This window comes from Tamandua tetradactyla, chromosome 1 (genome assembly GCF_023851605.1).
Source record: "Tamandua tetradactyla isolate mTamTet1 chromosome 1, mTamTet1.pri, whole genome shotgun sequence".
Classification (NCBI taxonomy): domain Eukaryota; kingdom Metazoa; phylum Chordata; class Mammalia; order Pilosa; family Myrmecophagidae; genus Tamandua; species Tamandua tetradactyla.
Window position 1 is genome coordinate 39,750,497 of NC_135327.1, and position 24,139 is coordinate 39,774,635.

Genomic DNA, 24,139 nt, shown 5'->3' on the forward strand with positions numbered 1-24,139 from the left:
AATGCGCTGGACTAGATGTCCTTAAAGTCCTTTTCCTTATTTTTGTTACATCGACCTTTACTAAATATTGCTCAAGATTCAGTAATCTTTTCTTGATGATATTCCCAATCTAATGAAGACATAGTCAGGTTTTCAGTGCTCCAACTTTTGAAGTTTATCTACTTGGAAAGTAAAACATATGCCCATAAATGAGTTATCTGTAATTCCCATCACCTTGTGCTAAGGGCCAGATAAGTGAGACTCGTGTTCTGGAAACTGGCTTGTGTTGAAAGCCCCTCTACCTAAATTAGTTGGAAAGCAACTCACAAAGGAGGTGGGACTTGAACAGGACTTTCAGGAATGGGTAGGGTTTAGATAGTAGGACAAGAAGTAAGATGGGATTTTAATATATCAGAAATATAACTTTTCAGGACATGTTTAGGAAACAACGACTGAAATGATTTTAATTTGGCGCCAATCTGATGCCTAGGAATAATTTGTGAAAGTGGCTCAAGCAACGTTGGAAAATCTTGATTTCATCCTGTGGATAATGAAGAGTGTTAAATGTTTTTGAGTATGACACTCATATGATGAAAAGCATTTTAATAAGCTTAAGCCACAATGGTTATGTGAGATGGCTTATAATCAGGAGAGAATGGTGATAAGTCCAGAAAGGGAATTGTACTAGCCCAGGTGCAAAGTAATGAGGGCCCAACAAAGCTTGAGGTGTGTGTGTCAATTTATTTATATGTGTGTATATGTTTGCACACACGTTTTTGTGCCTACATCCATGTGTGAGTACACATGTGTATGGTATAAAGTATTTTGAAAGTTCTGAGTGAGTGGAAAGTGGCCTCGGAGGGTAGAGCCTCCTGGCACTATTCTCAGTATCTCTGAAAACAAAAATCAGTTCAGAAAGGCCAGAGAAGGAATTCAGAAAAAAAAGGGAGGAGGCAAGATGAGGTAAAGTGACTGTAAAGATTGACTTCTGTCTCAGAGGCCTTCCCTTTACCTTGAACACCATAGCACAAAGGCAGTCTAAGCAAGTGTGTCAGAGGGTGAACCAAGGGGTGTTCCTAAAGAATTCTTGTCTATTAGGAATTAGAAATGAGTGGGAAATATCTGGGGGAACATTTTCTTTCTGATTAAAAGAACATATTCTAGGTGGTGCAGCAGTGACTCAGTGGCAGAATTCTCACCTGCCATGCCAGATGCCTGGGTTTGATTCCTGGACCCTGCCAATGCCAAAAAACAGAAAAAGTGTATTCTAACCATATTGACATTTAAAGAGTTGGTGCACAAACTAACAATTTATTTGCATTTTAAAAATAGCAACTTCTGAAGATCTCTGTTATTTTATGTTTTTTTGGCCAGTTTTGTTACTGATTGATTTGATACCTAAATTAATTTGATACTTCAAAACAAACTCTTTTATTGTTCTGAAAATAAAATTTCTTATTCATTTGAATTTACCCAAATAAATGAGATTTATTGAATAGAAGGGTTTACTGAAGCAATAAACAAAACTTTAAAATTTGACTTAGGTTTGGTGGAAGAATAATATTTATCAAGATAGGTGGTAAATGTTAACACTTTCCTGATATGCACTGTGTCACTAGTTTAATGATAATTCTTATTATGTGCTTATTTTGCAAATTTAGATTGATAAAATATAGTAGCTGTTATATAGTTAATGTTATATTATCAACTAACATCCATTGGTATCTGAGCATTCCCCATAGTTTCATGGGAACTTACCAGCCAGGCAATAGTCAAGTTTTGTGAAAGACAATTTTATTATAGCTTTGTTCCAGTATTGGTGGCTTTGGAGATTTAAGATAGATAACTGCACCAAAACAAAACAGTAGAGGGTTTCTTTTACTTTGCAGATGTAAAACCAGTAATTATTTTTATTAAGCTACAGACCAAACGAAGTAGAAATATGTAGAAGGTAACAGATGGTGGAGGTTTCGGTTATGGGGTTTTACACGTGTGCGGTGAACTTGTTTCACAGCTTTAAAAAGTGTAAAATGATAGCATGGGAAACTGATCCAGGGAGAGAGAAGTCTACCTGAGAGCTTAGAAACTGGAGTTTTGTTTGATTTTCTTTTTGTAGTTAAAGATATAAAGACTTTCTTTCCAGTGAATGCTTTCGTGAAGAAGATGAATTATATATATTTAGTCATAAATCTCCCATGTGTTTAATAAGCATGTGCTACAAATCAAAGCATATAATGTGCAATAGTACACACTCTATACATATAGAGAAATTAAAGCTTTTGTCATTACTAAGCTGTCACTGTTTGATACAGTGTCTGCACCTGCCTCCATTCTGAATAGAGAAAATGCTTTTTGCCCTGAAGTCTCTCTAGAAGGAGCCTCTACTATGGCTTTTCTTAAGGTCTGAGTCACCAGAATCTTCCTTAAAAGGTTCACTAGAGTGCATATTTTCTTTTCCCATACAGAGTAGGTGCTTCATAAATGTGCCAATTGATAGAAAATTGAAGGAAAAAAGGAAGGTCTCCTTTTGAGCCCAGCTGTGTCAAATCCACATGGCATCATAGGGAAGCATGGGGGACCCACGTTACTGAACAGAGCCATCATGGTTGAGATTTGGGCACTAATTTTCAATTTCAAAGCAGACATTAACTTTGTACTGTGGTGAGCTAATCAACTCTCAGTACCCTTAATAGTGATTCTTGGGGTAGGGTAAATTTTGTCTCCCAGGAAACTTTGGGCAATGCCTGGATGCATTTTTGATGGTCATAACCATCATAACCATGAAGATGCAACTGGTATCTAGTGGGTAGAAACCAGAGGTGCTGCGAAACATCCTGCAGTGCACAGGGAAGCCCCTTACAATAGAGAATTTACAGCCCCAAATGTCAATAGAACCAAGGGTTGGGAAACCCTGCCCTGAAAGAGTGACTGAGCAGATGGCAGCAGACCAGAAGAAGAGTTAGGGTAACATAAACTAATGACAAAACTCAGGGACGAAAAGAGCATGGAAGAGTGGCTCACTCAACTTAACCAAGGAAGTCAAAACATGTAAAAAATTAGCTAGGGAGATTAAATAGGAGAGGCAAATGTTTTAGTTTGAACTGTATGAAAATTGCCAATCTATGACTATTTTTTAAAAAGGGGGGAGAGGAGATACAACTGCAAATGGTTCGACTTAGATAACTCTGCATTTATTTTTTAAAAATTGATTTAAGAAATAAAAGAATAGTGATCTGGTAAATGTAGTGTTAACATGAAAAATACCTGATAGATATTCTTTCCACAAGCTCTGGTCTGAGTGAATGACAATGGGGTACACCTGTGCATTTTCAGAGGCAAGGGAGGTGAGTAGGGGGCACAGGTGGCTTCTGCTCCCCTGTGCTCTCTACTCAAGGAGTTAAGAGCAACAAACATGAAGAGTTGATGTGGGGGTACAGATCATTCTTTCCTCAAATGTCTGGAGCAGTGCCTGTGGGAGAGAGAGAGATCAGGCTGTTTTATGTCCAAAGCTGGGACCTAACTAACAGGTGGACTCCACCTCACTGTTGAGGGATCCTTTTTGACCCATTCTTATTTATATATGGCGTGTGATTGATTTTGAGTTTGTAAAGCTTACACTACAAATGTATCTATTCCCTGGATCTCTGGCAGCCCAGAGAAAAGGGAATGTCCACGTTAGAGCTTGAAATACCTGGGCTTGGCCCCCAACTCACTCGCATGTAAGTGACATCCTCTTCAAGTTGGTGACTGTTGAGGCATTTCTGCCTTGGCTTCCTGCCCTGTAAAATGAAAGACACCTTGGAAAGGTGAGCATAGTTTGGCCTTCAGGAGGCATCTCCATCCATTGCAAATTCTGAACACCGCTGCCATAAACAGCGGTGTGCAAATGTCCATTTGTGTCCCCACTCTCAGTTCCTCTGGGTATATACTTAGCAATGGGGTTGCAGGATCATATGGCAACACCATCCCTGGCCTCTTGTGAAATCACCATACTATCCTCTGGAGGGGCTGCACCTCTCAGCTTCCCAGCCAACAGTGAAGAGGTGCATTTCTTTCTCCACATCTTCTCTAGCACTTATTTCTCTCTATTCACTTTTAAGCAGTTTTATTCTTTATGGAAGAAAAGGAAATGTCTTCATATAGATTTTGGTGTTGAAGGTATATTTATTTACTTAGGTTGGGTTGTATGATGTGTGAATAGAACTTGATTTCTTTTTAATTCATAACAAGTGGTAGTATGGTAATTGTAGATTGTGCAGCTATTAATGCTGTTTACTGGTACATATTTTAGAGAGAACGTTGTTTTCTGAAGAAACTATAAACAACAGTTTCTCTTTTGCTCTCCAATGGAAAAATATTCTTTGGTAGATATTTGTAGGCTGGAAAAATTTTAGCAAAAGAAGGCTAATGAGACATTAAAATACCTGTCATTTTGTTTCATACTAGAGTCCGTGGGCAGCAGAGGCTTTTTGTCAAGACCCCAGGGCCCTGTGCCTCTGATTTACCCTTGGTATACCGGCTGCCCCTTTCAGGAGCCCATGCTCTTGAACTGGTTAGCTGCCCCCCTTCTCCTAAGAGGCCACACAGTAGTGAACAGGGTAGCCCCCAATCCACTTAGCACTTGAGAATTTCATCAACTTAAGTGTTTTTGTATGAAATGATCAGAATTGGCTTCCATTCCAGACTCTTGTTTTTTAATGAGAGGCTTTTTTTGTTGTTAAATATATGCTCCTTCCGTTCTACATATATAATCAGTAATTCACAATGTCATCACATAGTTGCATATCATCATCATGATCATTTCTTAAAACATTTGCATCAATTCAGAAAAAGAAATAAAAAGACAAAAGAAAAATAAAATGAAAACAGGAAAAAAAATTTTGCATACCATACCCTTTACCCCTCCCTTTCATTTATCACTGGCATTTCAAACTAAATTTATTTTAACATTTGTTCCCCCTATTATTTACTTTTATTCTATATGTTCTACTCATCTGTTGACAAGGTAGATAAAAGGAGCATCAGACACAAGGTTTTCACAATCACACAGTCACATTGTGAAAGCTATATCTTAATGACAGGCTTTTAAATATCATCTCTTTCAAGTCATTTTTCAAATGGTTCTGAAAAATTAATATTAGTAAGATAATTATAAATTTTACTGCAATTCAATAAAAGCAATAATGTATGAAATTTTGGAATTTACCAAATGCTTTCAAAGAAAATTTCCTTTGCCTTTTTTGAGGTTGCTGTGGGGTCCATGGTATTAGTGTTCCCATTTTACAGATAATGAAATTGCTGCTCAGCAGATAAAATATCTGCCTAAACTCAGATTGCAAATCTTTTGTCCCAGTCTTCTTTTTAAATCCCTCTTCTTTCTGCTTCCTCATTCCCACCAATGTTTGCCTTCAAGTAACTTTGTTTAAAGAAAAAAAAGAAATTACTGTGTAAGCCCCTAAATGAATTAAAGTATGTGAAAATTTAAAAGCAAAATTTTAAACAGGTATTCTTAGAATTTAAAGGAGTGAGCCATTTTAGGAGCATTGACTCTTCAGAAGTTGATTTTAGACAAAAATCTAGTTCTTTGCCTCTGCTTTTTTCCTTTCTAGGGAGCTAGGGTTGGGCCAGTGGCTCTCTGTCCATCATAAGATGAGCAAGGCAGGTGTTGCCTCAGCCATTAGTTTTTGTAAAAGAACATAAAAATGTTGAAATCTTAAATTTGGCTGCTGTGTTTAGGTGGAATAATTTTTACTTAAATGAAAACAATGAGAGGACATTTTGTGTTATCCTAGAATGAAAAGAATGATTAATAATCACATTCCAAAGCTTTTTTCTTTTCTGATGTGAGAGCACTAGAGGATATGGGAAGTGTCAACAGAAATATGTTTTCCTCTTTAATCTGTTGTTGGGCAAAGGCTGGAAAAGAACCTAGCACAACCATACACCACCAGCAGGCTCACTTTTATCCAACCCGAGGACCAGACATTCCAGTTTCAATAAGTGAGGAGACTGTATTATTAAATGTGTAAACTAGTCTCGGCAGAGTTGAATGAGCACAGAAGCCATGCCGGTGTGTTTCTAATGTCCATTTCTAAGGGGGAAAGTAGAAATCCTTATTTCTTCTTTGAATCTTGGAAAAATCCTTGTTTTTCCCCATAGAATCCTTCTTATATACTCCCCCCCCCCACGCACATACAGACAGTTTCTCTGCAGCCATTTCATAAAATAATTTTGATGGGAGGCCTGTTTTTATTTTAAAGATAGGTGTTTTATGAGCCAGTTCCCCCATGTGATAAAATTTCCAAGAGAATAAGAATTATGTGTATATTTTGGAAGTACATTTTTAAGCTGCAGCTGTTACTTACTGACTTCCTTGAAACTAGTTTCTAAAAAGTACTGTTTGCATTTTTAAAAGATTTATTAGGCAATGTAGACTTCCTGGAAGATGGCGGCTTAGTAAGACGCGCGGATCTTAGTTTCTTCTCCAGGACACCTACTAGGGGAGTAGAAACGATACAGGAAGCGCCCAAAGCCACAACAGAGATAAAAAAGACAGCGTACCCCATCCTGGAACGGCTGGCTGGCTGAGAGAAGCAGCTCGGGTGAGATCGCCGAGGCGCGCGGGCCTTACCGGGCGGGGTGGCAAGCGGCCGGAGTTACTCCCTTCCCCCTTCCCGGGCCGGCTGGGAGAATTGGAGAGGCGGTCCCCTGAAACCAAGGCGACTGGCGCCCACACCACGCGCAGCCCCCGGACCAACTGAGAGAATTGGATCGGAAACCCCCAGGCCGCGGAGAACGGTGACCCCATGACTCCCGGGGAACGTGCACTCTCTCGGGCGGGCCGCTGCCGCTGGCGCCCTCCCGCCACGCTTGTTGCCCAGGGCCGACTAGGAAATTCGGACGGGCTCTTTCCCTGGCTGCGGCGACCAGCAACCCTCCCTGCGCTTGGACACCCTCCCTGCTTTCGGACCCCGGGCCGGCTCAAGCCGCTTCGGCTAGCGAACCCCCAGGACGGCGAGAGTTTTCCAAAGTTTAAGGTCCCACAACACCTTTTACTGGTGGGACCCGCAGACAAACGTGTGCCACGAGCGCCACCTACTGGGCAGGATAAGAAAAACAGAACCCAGTGATTTCACAGAAAAATATTACAACCTTGCTGGGTCCAACACCAAGAGAAATCTGAATAAATGCCCAGATGCCAGCAGCAGAAGATAACTGTCCACGCTCAAAAGATTGAGAATATGGCTCAGTCAAAGGAACAAACCAATAGCTCAAATGAGACACAAGAGCTGAGACAACTAATGCTGAATATACGAACAGAAATGGAAAACCTCTTCAAAAATGAAATCGATAAATTGAGGGAGGACATGAAGAGGACATGGGCTGAACATAAAGAAGAAATAGAAAAACTGAAAAAACAAATCGCAGAACTTATGGAAGTGAAGGATAAAGTAGCAAACATAGAAAAAATAATGGATAGCTACAATGATAGATTTAAAGAGACAGAAGATAGAATTAGTGATTTGGAGGATGGAACATCTGAATTCCAAAAAGAAACAGAAACTATAGGGAAAAGAATGGAAAAATTTGAACAGGGTATCAGGGAACTCAAGGACAATATGAACCGCACAAATATACGTGTTGTGGGTGTCCCAGAAGGAGAAGAGAAGGGAAAAGGAGGAGAAAAACTAATGGAAGAAATTATCACTAAAAATTTCCCAACTCTTATGAAAGACCTAAAATTACAGATCCAAGAAGTGCAGCGCACCCCAAAGAGATTAGACCCAAATAGGCGTTCTCCAAGACACTTACTAGTTAGAATGTCAGAGGTCAAAGAGAAAGAGAAGATCTTGAAAGCAGCAAGAGAAAAACAATCCATTACATACAAGGGAAACCCAATAAGACTTTGTGTAGATTTCTCAGCAGAAACCATGGAAGCTAGAAGACAGTGGGATGATATATTTAAAATACTAAAAGAGAAAAACTGCCAACCAAGACTCCTATATCCAGCAAAATTATCCTTCAAAAATGAGGGAGAAATTAAAACATTCTCAGACAAAAAGTCACTGAAAGAATTTGTGACCAAGAGACCAGCTCTGCAAGAAATACTAAAGGGAGCACTAGAGTCAGATACAAAAAGACAGAAGAGAGAGATATGGAAAAGAGTGTAGAAAGAAGGAAAATCAGATATGATATAAATAATACAAAAGGCAAAATGTTAGAGGAAAATATTATCCAAACAGTAATAACACTAAATGTCAATGGACTGAATTCCCCAATCAAAAGACATAGATTGGCAGAATGGATTAAAAAACAGGATCCTTCGATATGCTGTCTACAGGAAACACATCTTAGACCCAAAGATAAACATAGGTTGAAAGTGAAAGGTTGGGAAAAGATATTTCATGCAAATAACAACCAGAAAATAGCAGGAGTGGCTATACTAATATCCAACAAATTAGACTTCAAATGTAAAACAGTTAAAAGAGACAAAGAAGGACACTATATACTAATAAAAGGAACAATTAAACAAGAAGACATAACAATCATAAATATTTACGCACCGAATCAGAATGCCCCAAAATACGTGAGGAATATACTGCAAACACTGAAAAGGGAAATAGACTCATATACCATAATAGTTGGAGACTTCAACTCACCACTCTCATCAAGGGACAGAACATCTAGACAGAGGATCAATAAGAAATAGAGAATCTGAATATTACTATAAATGAACTAGACTTAATAGACATTTATAGGACATTACATCCCACAACAGTAGGATACACCTTTTTCTCAAGTGCTCATGGATCATTCTCAAAGATAGACCATATGCTGGGTCACAAAGCAAGTCTCAACAAATTTAAAAAGATTGAAATCTTACACAACACTTTCTCGGACCATAAAGGAATGATGTTGGAAATCAATAATAGGCAGAGTACCAGAAAATTCACAAATACGTGGAGCCTCAACAACACACTCCTAAACAACGACTGGGTCAAAGAAGAAATTGCAAGAGAAATTAGCAAATACCTCGAGGCGAATGAAAATGAAAACACAACATATCAAAACTTATGGGACGCAGCAAAGGCAGTGCTAAGAGGGAAATTTATTGCTCTAAATGCCTATATCAGAAAAGAAGAAAAGGCAAAAATTCAGGAATTAACTATCCATTTGGAAGAACTGGAGAAAGAACAGCAAGCTAACCCCAAAGCAAGCAAAAGGAAAGAAATAACAAAGATTAGAGCACAAATAAATGAAATTGAAAACATGAAAACAATAGAGAAAATCAATAAGGCCAGAAGTTGGTTCTATGAGAAAATCAATAAGATTGATGGGCCCTTAGCAAGATTGACAAAAAGAAGAAGAGAGAGGATGCAAATAAATAAGATCAGAAATGGAAGAGGAGACATAACTACTGACCTCACAGAAATAAAGGAGGTAATAACAGGATACTATGAACAACTTTACGCTAATAAATACAACAATTTAGAGGAAATGGACGGGTTCCTGGAAAGACATGAACAACCAACTTTGACTCAAGAAGACATAGATGACCTCAACAAACCAATCACAAGTAAAGAAATTGAATTAGTCATTCAAAAGCTTCCTAAAAAGAAAAGTCCAGGACCAGATGGCTTCACATGTGAATTCTACCAAACGTTCCAGAAAGAATTAGTACCAATTCTCTTCAAACTCTTCAAAAAAATCGAAGTGGAGGGAAAACTACCTAATTCATTCTATGAAGCCAACATCACCTTCATACCAAAACCAGGCAAAGATATTACAAAAAAAGAAAACTACAGACCAATCTCTCTAATGAATACAGATGCAAAAATCCTCAATAAAATTCTAGCAAATCGTATCCAACAACACATTAAAAGAATTATACATCATGACCAAGTAGGATTCATCCCAGGTATGCAAGGATGGTTCAACATAAGAAAATCAATTAATGTAATACACCATATCAACAAATCAAAGCAGAAAAATCACATGATCATCTCAATTGATGCAGAGAAGGCATTCGACAAGATTCAACATCCTTTCCTGTTGAAAACACTTCAAAAGATAGGAATACAAGGGAACTTCCTTAAAATGATAGAGGGAATATATGAAAAACCCACAGCTAATATCATCCTCAATGGGGAAAAATTGAAAACTTTCCCCCTAAGATCAGGAACAAGACAAGGATGTCCACTATCACCACTATTATTCAACATTGTGTTGGAGGTTCTAGCCAGAGCAATTAGACAAGAAAAAGAAATACAAGGCATCAAAATTGGAAAGGAAGAAGTCAAACTATCACTGTTTGCAGACGATATGATACTATACGTCGAAAACCCGCAAAAATCCACAACAAAACTACTAGAGCTAATAAATGAGTACAGCAAAGTAGCAGGTTACAAGATCAACATTCAAAAATCTGTAGCATTTCTATACACTAGTAATGAACAAGCTGAGGGGGAAATCAAGAAACGAATCCCATTTACAATTGCAACTAAAAGAATAAAATACCTAGGAATAAATTTAACTAAAGAGACAAAAAACCTATATAAAGAAAACTACAAAAAACTGCTAAAAGAAATCACAGAAGACCTAAATAGATGGAAGGGCATACCGTGTTCATGAATTGGAAGACTAAATATAGTTAAGATGTCAATCCTACCTAAATTGATTTACAGATTCAATGCAATACCAATCAAAATCCCAACAACTTATTTTTCAGAATTAGAAAAACCAATAAGCAAATTTATCTGGAAGGGCAGGGTGCCCCAAATTGCTAAAAACATCTTGAGGAAAAAAAACGAAGCTGGAGGTCTCGCGCTGCCTGACTTTAAGGCATATTATGAAGCCACAGTGGTCAAAACAGCATGGTATTGGCATAAAGATAGATATATCGACCAATGGAATCGAATAGAGTGCTCAGATATAGACCCTCTCATCTATGGACATTTGATCTTTGATAAGGCAGTCAAGCCAACTCACCTGGGACAGAGCAGTCTCTTCAATAAATGGTGCCTAGAGAACTGGATATCCATATGCAAAAGAATGAAAGAAGACCCATCTCTCACACCCTATACAAAAGTTAACTCAAAATGGATCAAAGATCTAAACATTAGGTCTAAGACCATAAAACAGTTAGAGGAAAATGTTGGGAGATATCTTATGGATCTTACAACTGGAGGCGGTTTTATGGACCTTAAACCTAAAGCAAGAGCACTGAAGAAGGAAATAAATAAATGGGAACTCCTCAAAATTAAACACTTTTGTGCATCAAAGAACTTCATCAAGAAAGTAGAAAGACAGCCTACACAATGGGAGACAATATTTGGAAACGACATATCAGATAAAGGTCTAGTATCCAGAATTTATAAAGAGATTGTTCATCTCAACAACAAAAAGACAGCCAACCCAATTACAAAATGGGAAAAAGACTTGAACAGACACCTCTCAGAAGAGGAAATACGGATGGCCAAGAGGCACATGAAGAGATGCTCAATGTCCCTGGCCATTAGAGAAATGCAAATCAAAACCACAATGAGATATCATCTCACACCCACCAGAATGGCCATTATCAACAAAACAGAAAATGACAAGTGCTGGAGAGGATGCGGAGAAAGAGGCACACTTATCCACTGTTGGTGGGAATGTCAAAGGGTGCAACCACTGTGGAAGGCAGTTTGGCGGTTCCTCAAAAAGCTGAATATAGAATTGCCATACGACCCAGCAATACCATTGCTAGGTATCTACTCAAAGGACTTAAGGGCAAAGACACAAACGGACATTTGCACACCAATGTTTATAGCAGCATTATTTACAATTGCAAAGAGATGGAAACAGCCAAAATCTCCATCAACAGAAGAGTGGCTAAACAAACTGTGGTATATACATACGATGGAATATTATGCAGCTTTAAGACAAGATAAACTTATGAACCATGTAATAACATGGATGGACCTAGAGAATATTATGCTGAGTGAATCCAGCCAAAAACTAAAGGACAAATACTGTATGGTCCCACTGATGTGAACGGACATTCGAGAATAAACTTGAAATATGTCATTGGTAACAGAGTTCAGCAGGAGTTAGAAACAGGGTAAGACAATGGGTAATTGAAGCTGAAGGGATACAGACTGTGCAACAGGACTAGATACAAAAACTCAAAAATGGACAGCACAATAATACCTAATTGTAATGTAATCATGTTAAAACACTGAATGAAGCTGCATCTGAGCTTTAGGTTTTTGTTTTGTTTTGTTTTGTTTTGTTTTGATTTTACTATTATTACTTTTATTTTTTTCTCTATATTAACATTCTATATCTTTTTCGGTTATGTTGCTAGTTCTTCTAAACCAATGCAAATGTACTAAGAAATGATGATCATGCATCTATGTGATGATGTTAAGAATTAATGATTGCATGTGTAGAATGGTATGATCTCTAAATGTTGTGTTAATTTCTTTTTTTCCGTTAATTAAAAAAAAAAAAAAAAGAGAAGGGATAATTGGAGATGAAGGGATACAGACTGTACAACGGGACTGGATATAAAAACTCAGAAATGGACAGCACAATACTACCCAATTGTAATGCAATTATGTTAAAACACTGAATGAAGCTGCATGTGAGGTATAGGTTTTTTGTTTTTGTTTTTTTTTCTTTCTATTATTGTTTTAATTCTTATTCTGTTGTCTTTTTATTTTTTTCTAAATCGATGCAAATGTACTAAGAAATGATGAATATGCAACTATGTGATGTTATTAAGAATTACTGATTGTACATGTAGATTGGAATGATTTCTAATTGTTTTGTTAATTCTTTTTTTAATTAATAAAAAAAACAAACAAACAAAAAACAAACAAACAAAAAAAAAGATTTATTAGGCAATGTGAATGAATTTGAAGAGCAATTCACCTTTCAGGGCTAAGTAATGTCCTCAAAACAATGCTGTGTCCTATATATTAGGCACATTACTCACAGATGTCACATTGTGCTTCATTGAACCTGAGTTAACATTTTCTCCTCGGTTTTATCTTCCTATATTGAAGAGGAGCATGCTTAGGTTTTAATCTAAACCTTTATACTGCTCACTGCAGTTTCCAGGCAGGATGGAGCTCCTTCTTCCTGCCTGTAAATGAAGAAATTAAATGATGACCTCTTTTCTGTCTTCATGGTTTCAAAGGCACGAATTAGATTCCTTTATTACTCAGACTAAGAAAATATGTGTTTTCCCCACTGAATTTCCCTATTTAATTTTAGTGTAGCCCATAGGTACTGTGGGTTCTGGGGTTTAGAGTGAGGGGGTCACTCTGTTCAGCATCACTGGCCGTGTCAATTAAACTTCACAGCACTTTGATGTTAGGCCTTACGTGACTGTGTTAGGCTTGTAGCTTCATCCAAGAATTACTTCTTAATGTTCTAAGAATATATTTCAGCAGATGCCAAAATGAATTAGGATAAGCCTATATTGTTTGTGCATATTTAACTTATTTTGGAATTTCTCTCTTAATATTAATAGCATGATTATGCACTATATGTGCACTTCTGACTATCCGATCAGAAGTGGAATGAGTGGGATGGAGGAGCCGCATGGAGAGATTTGATTCAGTTTATCCTCTTCTGAAAAGAGTTGCTGGTTGCCTCAGAAGATAGGCAACCTGCTGGTGATCAGGATCGGTCTTGTTGTGGCATGCAACATTGATATCCAGCACTCCAGTAGCACTTTACATGTGCATGTCTGAAATAGCCTTATCAGCAGCAATGCCCTCACAGTCATCTCTTGCTTGCAACAACTCACTGAAGCCCTCACTTGTTAAAATCTCTCTATGAGGATTTAATAACTGCTCTAGAGCACCTGCATCAACCTCATTAAGCCAGCCTGTTGTACACTCTGTGTTGTTATGGATTTGCGGCTTAGCAGGGTCATGACTAAGACAGTCATTATGTAGTCAGGCCACCATGTCTTCAAGGCACTCTTGGTGCAGCTGGTAAATCACTTTTTTCTATGGCCGTTCAACAGTTTTCGTCAGCTTATGGAATTATACATGTGCCAGAATTCCCTAATGGGCTTGCCATCTCCCTGTCAGTCTCCCCAGCAAGCTGTGAAATGCCCATTCTAGGAAGCACAGCAACCCCCTCGTGATCTATGGGCTACAAGCAGAGTGTAGTAATGGCCATAGAAGAAGAGGCTTTACATTTTGTTCATGTTGGTGAGGACTCAGGCTGAAGAAACAGCCCAACTCATGTCACAGAGGGTAAGTTCTTTCACGGAGCCTCTGATCTTGCAGTATGCTGAGCATCTTTGCAAAAAGCACTAATCTGCTGCTCTCCAAAAATATTTGAAAAAAAAATTGCCCTGGGTTTGATTGCCACATTACAGGCTTTGGCTTTTTTTCCTCCAAAGAAACAACAGGATTTTCTACTGAGAAACCTTCCATGTACCTCCTAAGATAAGTAATAGATCGAGGATGTCTGTTCTCAGTGATTCTATTTAGTATTGTACTGGAGATTATAGCCAGGGCAATTAGGTAAGAAAAATAAATAAAAGCCATCCATATTGCAAAGTAAGAAGAAAACACCTCTATTCACATATGAGGTGATTTGGTATGTAGAAAACCATAAAGAACTACATAAAAACTATTGGAATTAATAAATAAATTCAACAGGGTTGCAGAATATAAGAGGTTGTGTTCATCCACAGATGAATGATAAACAAAATGTGGTATAGCCACACAACAGAATATTATTCAGTCATGAAAAGAAATGTAGTATCGATACATGATACAATATGGATAAAGCTTGAAAAATTATACTAAGTAAAATAATTGTATTTCTACACACTAGCAAGGAACAACTGGAAAATGAAATTAAGAAAACAATTCTATTTACCATAGCATCAAAAACAATAAAACAATTAGGAATAAATTTATCTGAATAAATAAATTTCTTCAGTATTGTACGCTGAAGACAACAAAGAATTGATAAAAGAAATTAAAGAGGGCCTGAATGGAAAGATCTCCTGTGCACATAGTTTGGAAAGCTGAAGCAGTTAAGATGGCAGTACTTTCTAAATTTTCTACAGAATCAGCAGCATCGCTGTCAAAAGCTCAATAAACTCTTTTGCAGAAATGGAGATGCTGATCTTAAAGTCCACATGGAAATATAAGGGACTCTGAATAGCTAAAAGAATCTTGAAAAAGAACAAAGTTGGGGGATTCCCACATCTCCATTTCAAAACTTTACTACAAAGCTGCAATAATCAAAACAGTATAGTACTGATGCAAAGACAGGTATATAAATCAATAAAATAGAATTGAGAGTTCCCTAATAAACCTATACATCTATGGTCCATTGAATTTCAACAAGGGTTCCAATGGGAAAAGAATAGCCTCTTTACCAAATGGTGTTGGTGAAAGAATAAAGTTGTATCCCTACCTGACAACATATACAAAAATTATTTCAAAATGAATCAAAGACCTTAATGTAAGAGCTAAAACCATAAAATTCTTAGAAGAAAAGATGAGTACATTTTTGTGATAGTGGATGTGGCAAAAGAGTTTTAGATAGACATGAAAAGCACAAGGAAAAAGAAAAAAGAGATAAATTGGAATTCATCAAAATGAAACCTTTTTTATTTTTTGGCATGGACAGGCTCTGGGAATCAAACCTGGGTGTCCAGCTCAGCAGACGAGAATTCTTGCCAGTGAGCCACCGCTGCGCTGCCCTAAAATGACAAACTTTTGTGCATTAAAGAACATAATCAAGAAAGTGAAAAGACAACCCACTGAAAGAAACTACAAATCATCAATCTGATAAGACTGTAGTATCCACAATATATAAGAATGCTTACAACTCATCAACAATAAGATAACCCAATTTAAAAATTGGCAAAGGAGTTGAATAGACATTTCTCCAAAGAGTTTAAACAAATGGCCAATATGTACATGATGAGATAATCAACATCATTAACATTAGGGAAATGTGAATCTAAACCTCAGAAAGATACCACTTCATACCTATTAGGATGGGTATAATAAAAAAAAAAATCAGAAAATAGCAAGGGTCAGTAGGGATGTGCAGAAATCGAAACCCTCATACATTTCTGGTGGAAATGTAAAATGGTGTAGCCAGTGTGGAAAACAATTTGGTAACTCCTCAACAAGCTAAGCATAGAATTACCATATGACCCAGCCATTCCAATTCTAGAAAACAGGTATTTAAACAAAGGCTTATACTCGTATGTTCATATAGCACTATTGAAGTTGCCAAAAATTGGAAACAATGTCCATCAGCCAATGGATGATAAACAAAATGTGATATATCCATGCAATAGAATATTATTCAGTCATAAAAAGGAATGTGGTATTGATACATGATGCAATATGATAAAGCTTGCAAACTTATACAAAGTAAAAGAAGCCAGATATATAAACTCATATATTGTGTGATCCATTTATATGAAATGCCCAGATCCATAGAGATAAAAAGTAGATTCGTGATTGCCAAAAGGCTGGGGCTGGTAGGACTTAGAAATGGGGGTGACTGCTAATTGGCACAGGGTTTCATTTTGGAGTGTAGAATTTCTAAAATTAGATAGTGGTGATGGTTGTACAATTCTATGAATATATTTAAAACTAAATTGTAAGTGAATTTTACGGTATATGAATTATATCTCATTAAATCTATTACCAGAAAACGAAAAACAGAAGCAGCAGTTAAGACAGCCTGGTGATTTAATGACAGTATAAAGTAAAATTCGAATGCATTGTTTCTTCAGAAAAAAACAGAAACTTCCTCTTTTCCTGAAATAAGACAGTGATTCAGTCTTCATCATTGTAAAGGCTAGCAGAGAGACAAAATAAGTTGCTAAAGTGTTTATAAGCAATTGTAAAAATACTCAGGATTCTCCTGTAGGGCTATCTCTGCTATCCCTCAGAATTGAGCTTTTTAATTCTGGGATATTGATCTGTTCCTCCCCAAATCCTGATCCTATGTAAAATAGTCAGGGCAGCTCCCGTGGCCATCTGTACTTACCTGCAGTTCTCACTTCCTTCCTCCTTAGTACACTGCTGTAGAGGAAACTCTGTGTTCTTCATAGCAGTTCTCTTGGTAAGAAGTACTAGGTTGTTTTCATTCCCTAGCCACAGAGCCCGATTACTTCTCTTATCCTGTCATAGTTGTCCTGGTCTTGGTAATACATTCTACCCCGAGAAGTCACATTTTGTCCAGCACTTGTAAAAATCTCTGCCTTATTTCCCTAAGCGGACTGCACCACACTTGGCTGTTTGAACAGATAATGTATATAGCACGTACCACGTATTCCTTGTTCTAGATCTTGAAAGTGATTTTCAGCTTCACCTTGCTCTATTTTCATTCTCAGGGACTTTTCTGGAAGCACAATACTTGTGGCCATGATTTATTGTGCTTTTTTTTTTGAGTCCATAATGATAAAGGCTTTATTTTTATCACCAAAAATGTAGACCATGAAGAGGCAAGTAACAATCTGTACTATGTAAAGAATGTCTTTGTGCGCAGAGCTGAAGGAGAAAAAGCCCATTAGCAGAAGTGAGAGGACCAGGCCTTGCGGTGTTGAGGGCACCTCAGATCTGTTCTTCCAGTACCTGAAACAGCCTTGTCACTTATCCTTTCTGAGCTTTGCCAATTGAGCAATAACTGATACTTAAAAATATGTCTCTGAGGTGCTGCAGGGTCATGGCTGCCTTCATAATTGCTAAGGAAAGTTTGAATTATATCCAGGGTTTGTGTTTATAGTATCCCTTTGCATTCAATCTTTTTTTTTAATAATTAATAACCCAAGTATGGGATGAGTGGTACTTTTCTACTAACCAGATTAACAGGTTCACCAGATCTCAGTGTTACCCCACTTTACAAATGGAAAAGCCTCCTCTAGAATTTTTCTAAAGAGAAGGTAAGCATCTCCTCTTTAAAACAGCCACAAAGTCATCTAAGTGTGTATTGTTTTAATTTGCTTAGAGTAAAAAGTTAAAGGAGGAATGGATTGATTTTGTGTATGCAGCTTTTATTTCTTAACAGTTCTATTTGGCATCATGGAGGGACTGAAGGACTTTACTTGGAAGAACCAGGCCTTTTTGCTTTTGAGTCCACGAAGGCAAGTCAGGGAGACAGATGGCTGGCTATTGTGTTACAGCCATCATCTGCTGGGCTGTGAGCAAATATTAAGTGAATAATATATATGTAATTGGTGTTAAAGTACAGTTGCAACATTTCTAATACCATTTGAAAAACGGTGACTTCTTGAAAATTTGTATTTCATAGAATACTATGTTGAAATGTTTTTTTACAGGGTTAATCCATTTAAACTGCTTTAATATGAACATTTTCCCCCTATTTTTGACACCACTGTGCAATATTTTGAATCGAAATAGCCCATAATGGCCCCTTTTTTATTTTCCGCAATAACAAGAGCACTAAATTATAGCTGTGCAATTATGTAAACAATGGAAATGCTTCCAGAATGAATCCTTCCTTTTAAATTTTCATTTTGTGTAATTGTTGGAAGGTTTGGAGCCATAGTAAACAAAATTATTTTACACATTTATCGTTCTAAAGGTCAATTATAAGAGAACTAAAGAAACAACACTATGCAAAATGAATAAACCAATTTCTGTTGCCATCACCATATGTTTTCCTTATCACTTATGGTTTTTCCAGTTACTGTGTACATAGCATTCAATTAAAGCGATTCATTTACCAGGCTGAGTGTGGTTTGTGTTTATAGAACTGTGCTTGGAGGAGAGGAAACAACACGCCTCTATTTGAATTACCTGATTTTTTTGCAAGATCAGTGATAAGAGACAGATGTTCCCATCAGTTACTTTCTCATAAACCTTAATCTTTTGATAAGCTGAAAATTCACAATTATCATCTTGCAATCTAGCTTTTCACACTCAATGCATTGGATGCACATGGGCTTTTAACCAAAAACGAGAAAAATACCTGTTTTGGTGGTCTGTTTATGATATGACAGCACTTTGCAGGATGAATTTTATTTCCTTTTACAAAAGCATGTAAAAGAGGTTTATCTTAATGCTTCATAGTGGTCAACTTTCAAAAATAAACTTAATTTATATTGTAGACCCCATTTTTTATTATGCCTTATTCTTTAGTCTTTTCAGAATGTGGAAAAGAAACTAATTCTTGGTACCAGACTCATTTGTTTAGTATAAGTGTCTAGAATTCCTTTAGAAGATTAGAATCTTCTAAATTATATATTCTATGACTAATTGCTGTAGTGCTTTGCTAAGGATGTTATTAGAGAGCATTAATTTCTTGAGCTTTCTAATTCTGGGATAGTGAATAATCCAAGACTTGTTTGTTCCACCTTTGCAATGTTTTAAAATATTCTTTCTGTATAGCAGCAAAATAATAGTTCACTGAATTCTATAAAGTAAACCTATTAAGTAAATTCAACAAAGTAAAATATTTCGAGTCTTCTTTTTTGAAAAAAAATTGCTTATCATTCTGTTACTTTTGTGTGACCCTTTTCATTTTACAAAGGCATGTTATCACATCTAATGTCACATTAGATACAACTCTTTAAGAGGGGTGTCCTCCTGTTTTATGGAGGAGAAATGAAAAGCTCAATATTACATGAGCTGCCTGTGGTCACCTATGCTGGACCTTGAACCCAGGCCTTGTGCCCCAATTCTGGGATTCTTTTAATTCCTACTTGAGATCACAGTGGGCACAATACTGAAGAGCATCAGACTGACAGGTGAGAATTAAGACCCTGTTCTCATCTCTCTGTCCAGCATGCTAGCTGGTACTGGGACAGAAACTCCTGAGACATCACCCTGATATCCAACTTCCCTTTTTAATTAGGAGAGCCAGGCTCAGACCCAGAGCCTCCATCAGACAGTGAGAGCAAAAATTCAATAGCATTGTTCTGCTGTTATTGTATCAGTTTAAGGATTATTTCTATTTTTGACAAATGATATTAGTTATCCAGGATAATTTTATGTAAGTTCCAAAAAAATAAGTCACTTTGAAAAATACATTTTAGGTAAACACTGTCCATTCTGGTTGTGAATATGGCAAAAGGCACAAGGGTTATTATACATAAATGAACAGTCAAAGTTTGGGAAGCACTGTCCTGTACTGTCTATACATAAAGCCCTGGAGACTGGGAAGAAAGTTTCAGTCTCCAAATCACAGTCCCTGCAGCTCCCACTCCCAGGATTCTAGTAACAGTGGTGAACTTAATGCATCAAGGGGAAGGCAAAAGAAAAGTTCTGCTAGGAATTAGGAGAAAAGACTGTAGCACATTGCAGACGTCCTCTGAAAGGAATATGCGTCTGCGCTGTTTTGAGCACCACCCGGTTATTCATAATTTTTAAATGTTATCGCAAAGATATAATCTTTGATTTGTTCCATTTCAGTACAGATAAGCAAAATTAGCTGGTATATGGTTGCAATTTGGCAGAGTAGCTTTTTATTTCCCCTTCCTAACCCCTGCCCAGCACTGTCTTTCCCTTGCAACTGCAAGCCCAGACCCCCTCTCCTCAGGGCTCTATCTTCATGTGGGTGGCAGGGTAGGGTAGGCTAGCCATCTGTTATTTTGTCCTCTCTTTCCAATCTTGCCCATAGAAACAGGTTCCATTGAAGATTCTGGCCAAAGTCCAGGGGATGGAGGACCATGGGATTTTATTCTGGCTTCATGCGTATCTACTGTCTTTAGCATCAATGGCAACTGAGTAATTATTTCTGATCATCTCATTTTATACTTTGTTGTCTTTAAACATATGAATCTTACAAAGCAAAGTGGATTCCCTTTACAAATTCTGGCTTTAGCTTGGTAAAAAAATTAGTTCATTACTCCCACCAACTCATCCCGGAAAAACATTTTAAAATTAAAACACTAAATTCCAGTGGTGAAAATGGGTTATATGATTTAAGAATGCACTAAAGATTTTTGAAACCCACTGGGTTCAAGGTTTAGTTGTTTAGTTCCTCATCTCAACAGATGGAATTAGCACAAGCATAACAAAGTTAACATCCTGGCTGTTTGCATTATTAATCTTTGGTGCACGGCACTCTGCTACCTTGCTAGCCAGGTTTGCATGAATCCTTTCATTGCAGCATATGTCAACAGACATGTGCTTCCATCTGCTGCTGGAGAGCCTGACGCCTGATATTCTGAGACAAGGCCCAGCACAATGTGCACCTCTGTGAGTAATTACAGGTGTGCAGTGAGGAGCCCAGGGCATTAATCAGAGGCTTAATTATGAAAAAGGTGGATCTTTTGTTCTACTGGTGGAGACTGAGTTTACCACACACCTTCTAAACCACAGCATCCATCTGCTTGGCCCCTTAGATGTTTGCCTTGGCTGATATGGACCACAGAGGGTATTCAAGGACATGATTAATGCAGGCTTAAACATTAACTCGGAAGAAGTGGGGTGGCGTCTTGTCTTTTCTTCTTTCCACTTTCCCCTTTAAAAAAAATTATTTTTATTTTATTGGTATAGGAAACAGTCTGCCTAAGTGTTAATATTTTAATATGTGCCACGAAATTTACCATATGTGAGCTCTAATGGATCACACACTGTATAGTAATTCTAAAGGTATAAACAATGCAATTTGTAGAAACGAAATGAGTCCAGAATGGAAGGAAAAAAATACATATTTACATAGAAAAAACTTGTTATGCGATCACATAAAAAATTCTTTTTTAAGAACATAAATTGTTAAATTAATGTCATTTTTAGGTTTAGGTTAGGATTTAGGTTAAATTCCAGAATTGAGCATATTCCTACTGTTTTGTTCTAATTTGATTAAATTAAACCAGGATTACTTTAAGGGAATTTTTAAAAAGCCACATTGAAATCTAAGAAGAGAAACCAGTTCCTTATTTGTATTTTGCTTCTTACTTGCATACTGAAACTAACTATAGATTGTTTAACTGCAGGTCCCATAATGATAGTACTTAAGTATGTTTGATTAATGTGCATGGCCAAAAACTATTAAATAGAAGTGTACAGTTTTCTCATTAATCCCTTTGTGCACACGCTCTCACACAGATGGCTTCGGAAATATGCATGGCATGGAAACTGTCCAGTAGTCGACCCCTGGTGCCCCAGGCAAAAAGGGATAGCTGCCTTATCATAGCTGGGGAGGGAGGGGGCAGCCAGGCTGGCATGAGTGAGAGGCTGTTGGAGACACAAGCTCCTACTACATTCTGGTTACACTGGTCCTGAGAACCACCTTTTACCAGTAGCACCTGAGAATATTCTTGATAACCACCTGATCATAACACTCCAGAAAGTCCCATTCTTTAGCACAGAAAATCGCCTGAAGAGTGAAAATTTCCATCTCTTGGAAATGGAAAGATGTTTTAAGATTTTTTTTTAATTTAACAGTGTGCTTTAATTTTTAAAAATTGAAGAGAATTGAGAACTAACCATAGAAGATATTCTTTGTTTTAGTGATAGGTATTGGAAGAAGTAGCTAGTCCTAATGCCATGATTTAATTTTGGACAAATCGTCCTACAGTTTGGCATCTCCTTTCTCTTACCTACAGAATGGATACAGTATCCTTTGGTCTGACTTACCCCCTTTACCCCTTGCATTGTAAAATTTCTGTGGTCTGGGTTCTTTCATGTTATGCAGTGGACATAAGAGGAGAAGAGCTGACTTCTTTGAAATTTTTTTTCTTGAAAACTATAGCTGTGGTTTATTTCCTACCTTTTAGGATATCTTAAATACCATCATAAGGCACTGCACGCCCCGCTTTTTCTCCCTTGGTTTTCCTGGCTTCTCGATGCTGGTGGGGGACTTCATCACAGCCGCGGCCAGGGTCCTCAGTGCAGACATGTTGGTGGTGAGTACAATGATGCTCAGCGTTCTGGTGCCCCAGAGCTTCCCAAGTGCTACCTTGGTTCGAATTTCTCCACTTTTAACAGGTGTTGACTCATTAGTGCAATGTGAAACTCTGCTCTCAGGGCAGATACCCTGGCAGCTGATGTGTGAAATTGTAGGATAAGATGACACACTGATATTGGAAAAGCATTTCATCAAAAAACCAAAGTGTGAGAAATCATATCCTCACTAATATTTCAGCACATTTATACAATCAGAGCAGGACTTGTCTCTTAGAAGCTTATTTGTCATTTCTAGTAAATAGAGGTACAGATAAAGATTACTGTAGTAAAAAGTGAATTTTAAACATGCATTAGCAGTAATGTTGGTTATTGTTGAGTCTCCCATGGAATATAGTTTGTTCAAATCTTAGAACACTAAAATTTTAACCAGAAAATGAATATATGTTTTCTTATTAATGTGTCATCATTAAAACTCTAGCACAATTCTTATGCTCAAAAATAATGAGAATCAAGTAGATTTGTGCATTAATGGCTACAGAAAGAATTTATTTGCAGTCTGCACATTTATGTCCGTTGCTAAGGCATTGTCTTAGCACCTTCTGAGAGAATCCTCTTATATATTTCAGTTTAAAGGGCTTTTCTCTTTGTACTGTGTACAACTGTTAACTATTCAGTCATTTTCTCTATTCAAGCCCCATTCAAGTGGCTTAAATAAAATTAGCTTTACTGTCTGCAGGGGCCTGTTTTGAAATCAGTATGGTTATCCAGCAACCTAAATTTTGTTTGACATGTGATTACTTTTTCACTCATTTCTTCTCTTCAGTTTAAATTCAAACGCCAGGCTCTCGGCTTTAAATTAATTTTTTTTTGACATTTTATAAAAGTTAATTCATACTGGTATTTTCATGCATTTGTTTTTTTATGAAGATAAATTAGAAAACAAAGGATGGAAAAGAGACATGAGCAAAGGGGAGGAATAAGAGAATAAAATAAAGAGAAAAGGAAAAAAACGAGAGAAATGTTTAATTTGTTTAACTCTATTTCTATAAAGAATATGCCAACCTTTCAGACTTTGTTATTTCTGAAAACGATTTTAGGAAAATCAGTCTTAAAGACCTTCAAATTTATTTTCAGCCATTCAAATTAACATTGAAAAATATGACAAGATGTAGGAAAGAAAAATCATATTTCTTTAATACAATTTTTATTGCTGGCTAGGAGAGTTTCCTATAAAAATGCTGGAGGCCTTTCTAGGGATAATATCATCTATGGCATCTATGGTGGTCATCCTCTGTGAA

The 24,139-nt window shown here is 37.2% G+C and overlaps 1 protein-coding gene across 13 annotated transcripts in view; it reads left to right on the forward strand.

The window, feature by feature from the left end:
• Positions 1-24,139, forward strand: part of RALGAPA2 (Ral GTPase activating protein catalytic subunit alpha 2) — a 426,648-nt gene that overhangs the window by 210,090 nt on the left and 192,419 nt on the right. For all 13 annotated transcript variants that reach the window (XR_013157020.1, XM_077114762.1, XM_077114723.1 and 10 more), the window contains one exon: positions 22,712-22,840. Coding sequence is in view for 12 of the 13 variants with exons in the window: in XM_077114762.1 (XP_076970877.1) it covers positions 22,712-22,840 (129 nt within the window). In the remaining variant the exon portion in view is untranslated. The remainder of the gene's footprint in view (positions 1-22,711; positions 22,841-24,139) is intronic.